The sequence below is a fragment of the Oryzias melastigma genome, linkage group LG17 (assembly GCF_002922805.2).
Source record: "Oryzias melastigma strain HK-1 linkage group LG17, ASM292280v2, whole genome shotgun sequence".
Taxonomy (NCBI): Eukaryota; Metazoa; Chordata; class Actinopteri; order Beloniformes; family Adrianichthyidae; genus Oryzias; species Oryzias melastigma.
In genome coordinates, this window is record NC_050528.1 from 2,611,617 (window position 1) to 2,617,777 (window position 6,161).

Below are 6,161 nucleotides of genomic sequence, written 5' to 3' on the forward strand. Positions count from 1 at the left end.
TAATGATGGAATAAATCAAATGAAGAATATTTTCAATTTTGAACGAATCTGCATTTTATTTTGACAGCCCCCCCCCCACCGGAAGTCTCGTGCTGCGTTCGCGGTGCGTTGACGGCGTGTGTAAAATCGGGAGAATCCAGCGGAGAGTGTGGCGTCCAGAGAGAGGAGGGAAAAGTCAACGGGGGGGTCCATACCGCGGACGGTTCGGTCCTGTTCGATGGTTTTGGGTCAGACATGCGCAGAGGAGAGGCGCAGTTCTGCCGCGAGCGCGTGAGAAGCAGCGTGAACGAGGCTTTGAAGGTTTTTCCGGCGGGAAGAACTCCACTTTCCCGGCGCTCGGATTCCAGGCTGCCGCGGTGCGTTCACGGCCATCCTCCGGAAAGTTTTCACGGAGACGAAAAAGGCAAGTTCGGGCTAAATCTAGGCTAGAAACCGGGTCCAAGAGCGGGAAAGTGGCGGACAGAGTCGCCCCGAGGCGGAGCGGCACCGGGGGTCCGGGCCGGAGGAGTCCGATCGCTGCCGGAGCCCCGAGGCTCGGAGCCCCGAGGCTCGGGGCGGAGGTCCCGCAGAGGAGACTGCTGGCGGACCCGGGCCCGCCCCGCGCCGCTGCCGCGTGGGGGTGGGGGGTCCTTATGTAACTGGAGCTGCGGGTCTGGACTTCAGAACCGGGACTGGGGGGTAGGGCTCTGCCCCCTCCTGATCGTCAGCCTGGACGGCCCTACTGTGTTTACACAGCAGAGGAGCTGCCGGTGCGTTCAGGTGTCCTCTGTAATGACGTCACACAGGTGTGTCAGACTGGAAACCAAAACATTTCTGTCAGGTTTTCCCCTGAAATGAGTTTCAATAGCAAAAATCCAGTTTTTAGAAGGAGGGCGGAGCTTCAGCTCACACCTGAGGACGTCTATCAACTGGTGCTAGAGGGGTGGAGCTTCCACTCATACCTGTAGACATCGGTCAGTGAGGGGCGGAGCTTCAGCTCATACCTGCAGATGTTGGTCAGCTGGTGTTAGAGGGGTGGAGCTTCCACTCATACCTGTAGACATCGGTCAGTGAGGGGCGGAGCTTCAGCTCATACCTGCAGAAGTCCATCAGCTGTGTTGCTGTATTTCTGAGCCAACGTGTCTCTGGTTTGACTGAGAAAAGTCCAGATGAAGATCCGGATCCTGAACAGTACTGATGCGTTTAGGTGCTCTATGTGAGCAGGACTCTTGAGCTTCGTTCTCTGAAGCTGAAGAGGTCAGATCTTTCCCTCTTTTCTAATCTTTGACCTTCCTCTTTTCTCCCAGGATTCTCCTCCTCCTCTTTCTCAGTCAGTGCATCTCCATCAGTGAGGAGGCGGAGCTTCATCAGAAGAGGAGGTTCTCTCCGCCTCATCATGGGGCCCTGAGGGGGCGGGGTTTCTGAGTAGACTGAGGAAGAGGAGGAAGCATGGGGAAGGAGCAGGAGCTGCTGCAGGCAGTGAAGAGCGGAGACCTGATAACAACCCAGAAGCTGCTGTCCAAGCTGAAGAGCAGAACCAGTAAGTCCAGCTCTAGAACCCGGGTTCTGGTTCCGACCGTCTCCTCTGCTGCAAACCTTCTCTCAGTTCTTCTTAATCACAGGAAGTTGTTGGTTTTCCATCAAACATAGTTTTTTTTCTTCAGTTTTTACTGATTTAAAAATAGCTTCTAAGTAAAAATGAGAACTCTGACCAGGATAATAAAAAAAAAAACAATACAGGTGTTGTCCGGGGGGGGGTTACAGGTGTTCTCAGGTGAGGTTACAGGTGTTTTCAGGTGAGGTTACAGGTGTTTTCAGGTTAGTTTAAAGGTGTTCTCAGGTGAGGTTACAGGTGTTCTCAGGTGAGGTTACAGGTGTTCTCAGGTGAGGTTACAGGTCTTGTCAGGTGAGGTTACAGGTGTTTTCAGGTGAGATTACAGGTGTTCCCAGGTGAGGTTACAGGTGTTCCCAGGTGAGGTAACAGGTGTTTTCAGGTTAGTTTAAAGGTGTTCTCAGGTGAGATTACAGGTGTTCCCAGGTGAGGTTACAGGTGTTTTCAGGTTAGTTTAAAGGTGTTCTCAGGTGAGGTTACAGGTGTTTTCAGGTTAGTTTAAAGGTGTTCTCAGGTTAGATTACAGGTGTTCCCAGGTGAGGTTACAGGTCTTGTCAGGTGAGGTTACAGGTGTTTTCAGGTTAGTTTAAAGGTGTTCTCAGGTGAGGTTACAGGTGTTCTCAGGTGAGGTTACAGGTGTTCTCAGGTGAGGTTACAGGTCTTGTCAGGTGAGGTTACAGGTGTTTTTTTAGGTTAGTTTAAAGGTGTTCTCAGGTGAGATTACAGGTGTTCCCAGGTGAGGTTACAGGTCTTGTCAGGTGAGGTTAAAGGTGTTCTCAGGTGAGGTTACAGGTGTTTTCAGGTGAGATTACAGGTGTTCCCAGGTGAGGTTACAGGTGTTTTCAGGTGAGGTTACAGGTCTTGTCAGGTGAGGTTACAGGTGTTTTGAGGTTAGTTTAAGGGTTTTCCCAGGTGAGGTTACAAGTCTTGTCAGGTGAGGTTACAGGTGTTTTCAGGTTAGTTTAAGGGTGTTCCCAGGTGAGGTTACAGGTGTTGTACTCAAAGCTCCTCTCGTCTTTTCTGGAGAACAGTTAATTTCATTCTGATTGTCCGGTTTGAAGCTCAGGCAGAAGTGACGTCTCATGTTGGGTCTGAGGAGCATGTGGGACCAGGACTCGGTTCTCCAACATCTGCCACTTCGGTCCAGCAGGACCAGCAGGAAGTTCTGGAGAATTTCAGGACGAGAGGCTTTTTCTCAGTAACGAGTATCCGGGTGCTCGAACACTTACGATCTGCTCCCAAAAATTCGAGTACGGATATTCGTGACGTCCGAGATCGTTGATTCATGATCTTTATAAATGTAGTAAATTGTAGTAAAATACGATCATAATATCATCTGAGGACGATGTATTTTTGTTCTGAGATGCAGATTAATGTAGGATTTTAAGTTTACTAACTAAAACAAAGAGCCGCGGTACCGCCAACGGAAGTAAACACATCTTCATGACGGTGAAGCTTCCGGTTTTCAAAGTAAAACTAGCGAGAGCTTTTTTCTGTTCAGAAACTGAGACTGAAGTTCCGCTCACAGACATAACTTCTGAAACAAGGAATTAGCTTTAACATCGGAGCTTTAGCTCCAGTGTTTACATTCTTTTGACTATGATAACCCTGAACATTTGACGTAATTAACGAAACTCCATCTTATTCTGAAGAAACAGCCTCGCGCTGCTGAAAGGTGGATGTAATCAACGTGAATCAGCTGATTCTGCTGTGAAAAAAATACTTTTTCATACGAACTCTGCAGCATTATGTGATGCTTAGAACGTAAAATATTGAAGAACTTTGAGGATAGAAAACTGTGGAGAACATTTTCAGATTCTGTTGTTAAATGATCCAAAACAGCAGAGATTTTTATCATTTTATGTTGTTTTACTGCTGAACCAGAAGATTGATAACAAAAAATTAAAAATGACAAAATTTATTTTTATCTGAATCTTTGTGTTTTTTATCAGTTTAGTTGATTCTGATCTCCTGTTCTAAATAAATGTATAAAAGATGATTAACTACAAATAATTTCAGTTTTCATCCATCCAGTAAATAGACATACACATAGCAATAAACATATTAAAAAGTAAGAATCGTGATTTGATTCGTGAATCCAATCGGATCAGATCGCCATCTAAGCAACGATCCACAGCCCTAGAGAGGCTGAGATGAGGAGAGCCCAGAGCGGTCACCGAGGGGTTCTTCAGGACCCAACCTTCAACTGCTAGAACCAGCCTGAAACCAGCCTGTAACTAACCTGGAACCAGCCTGGAGCCAACCTGGAACCAGCCTGGAACCAGCCTGAAACCAGCCTGGAACCAGCCCGGAACCAACCTGAAACCAGCCCGAAACCAGCCCGAAACCAGCCTGGAACCAGCCTGGAACCAGCCTGGAACCAGCCTGAAACCATCCTGAAACCAGCCTGGAACCAGCCTGGAACCTTCCTGGAACCTTCCTGAAACCAGCCTGGAACCAGCCCGGAACCAACCTGGAACCTTCCTGAAACCTTCCTGAAACCATCCTGGAACCAGCCTGGAACCTTCCTGGAACCTTCCTGAAACCAGCCTGGAACCTTCCTGGAACCAACCTGGAACCAGCCTGGAACCTTCCTGAAACCAGCCTGGAACCTTCCTGGAACCTTCCTGAAACCAGCCTGGAACCTTCCTGGAACCAACCTGAAACCAGCCTGGAACCAACCTGGAACCAGCCTGGAACCAGCCTGGAACCAGGTCAAAACTGATGCTGGAGGCTCCTGAGCTCCGGGTTCTTCTCACAGTCCTGGCAGTGGAGGCGGCTTCGCTTCATCTGCTGAGCTTTGGTTCCACCGTTGGTCCAGTTCATGATGCTGTGGTGGATCCTGAGAACTGCGAAGTTCTTCCTGTCCTGCAGGACCGTCTCGACCCACTGGGTTCTGGTGTTGACACTGGACCTCCAGTTCCAGGATGGAGGGTCGTCTGAGCACACAGGTGTGGGGGGGCGTGTGAGGCCCCATGTGAAATACTGCTGTCCTCAGTCACAGAGAGGGGGCCCATGGTTCTGACCCGTCTCAGGATAACTGAAGCGGTTCTCCTCAAAACCATTTCCTGTTCAGACCAGAACCGGATCGGATGAGGAAATTCTGGAGCAGCAAAGTCTTTGTCCTGAACCCTTCTCAGGTGAACTCACACCTGTCCAGACCAGACTGGGTTCACTTACACTGTGAGCATGAAGTGGTTCTGGTCCGGCCAAGGTCCAAACGCCAGGAGCTGCCTCAGTAAAAGCTGTGAACTGTGGAGAAACTGGCGGTGGCGAGGAGACGGCGTTCCTCCTGGACAGAAGAAGCTTCACGCAGCTGCTGTTTTCAGAGGAACCATGGGGGGGCGGGGCTTCAGCATCCTGAACAGGTGAAGGAAGAAAACGTCACAAATCCTCATGAAGGTACGAGAGGAGGAAGTTCTGGAGAAGAAAAAGACGATGGGGTTCTGCAGAAACCAGCAGGTAACACTGGAACAGGTTCTGTTGCTCCGCCCCCAGGTTTCCTGGCCAATGGGGGCATTGATCATCACACCTGAGTTCAGACTTCAGTCCATTCTCACAAAGAGCAACAAGAACACGAACTAAACCAAAACTATCAAGTCCTCTGGATCCAGAACCACTCGGACCGTCAGAACTTCTGGTTTTAAACCCAACAGTTCACCTTAAACCCAGGAAGGTCAAAGAGCAGAACACGGAAACTGTTGGCGCTCATCCATCCCATAATACTGACTGGGCTCTGACCGGTCGTCGTGACAACAGTGGATCCAGTTTCTTTGGTCTGAGATGAAAGCAGGAAAACTAGAACACGGAACCACGTCGTTCTAAACCCGGTTCTGGCGGTTGGTCGTCGTCACGGTAACGTTATGACCTGCTGGTTTCCTCCGACTCTTCCAGCGACTCTGATTGACGCGTCTGAAGGTTTCCTGCTGAAGCCGCCTCCCCCTCGCTGAGTTTTCTGAAGCCGTGTGATCTCTTAAATATTCATCATGAATATTCACGTCCGGCTCCGTTCTGATCCGAGTTTAGAATATTCCTCTCGGTTCTTCCTCATTTCTTATTCTGTTTTGGTTCCTCTGGAAGTTTGGCTGCAGAACTCTGTTCTGTCATCTTTCTGGGGCGGGAACCCCCCCTCCACAGGAAGGCCGTTCTCTGTGACTGTTATGTAAGAGCCGGTCACATGACCCATGCTCTGTGCACGGAGGGGCGTGCACGTGCCCCGTCCGGTCAGGTTAGGATCGCCTCCGCTGCAGCTGACCCCGGCGCCGCGTCCTCCCTCTTCGTGAGGAGCAGCAGCGTTCCCCGTCACTCGTCCCGCGGCGCTCCTCTGATCGGCTCTGACTCCGTGGCGTGCGCGAGGCCACGCGGGCCTGGAGGCGGAGAGCTTCCATCTCCGCTGTCCCTCTGAAAGGTAGCTTTCCGGGCCGGCATTCCAGCGGCGTGACATCATGGGCCTTTCTTCCCGCCGCATTCAGGCGGCCCGGACAATGGCTGGCTGTGGGACAGCTCCGGGGCTTTGGGGGGAGGAGAGGAGGAGGGGAGGAGGCGCTGAGGGGAGGAGGGGAGGAGGCAA

The 6,161-nt window shown here is 50.9% G+C and overlaps 1 protein-coding gene across 1 annotated transcript in view; it reads left to right on the forward strand.

Moving 5' to 3' along the window:
* Positions 1 to 1,290: 1,290 nt before the first annotated feature.
* Positions 1,291 to 6,161, forward strand: part of LOC112139422 (caskin-2) — a gene marked incomplete in the record, with an annotated part of 32,345 nt that continues 27,474 nt past the window's right edge. Inside the window, 1 exon segment of the mRNA XM_024262218.1 lies at positions 1,291 to 1,519. Within this exon segment, the coding sequence (XP_024117986.1) occupies positions 1,429 to 1,519 (91 nt within the window).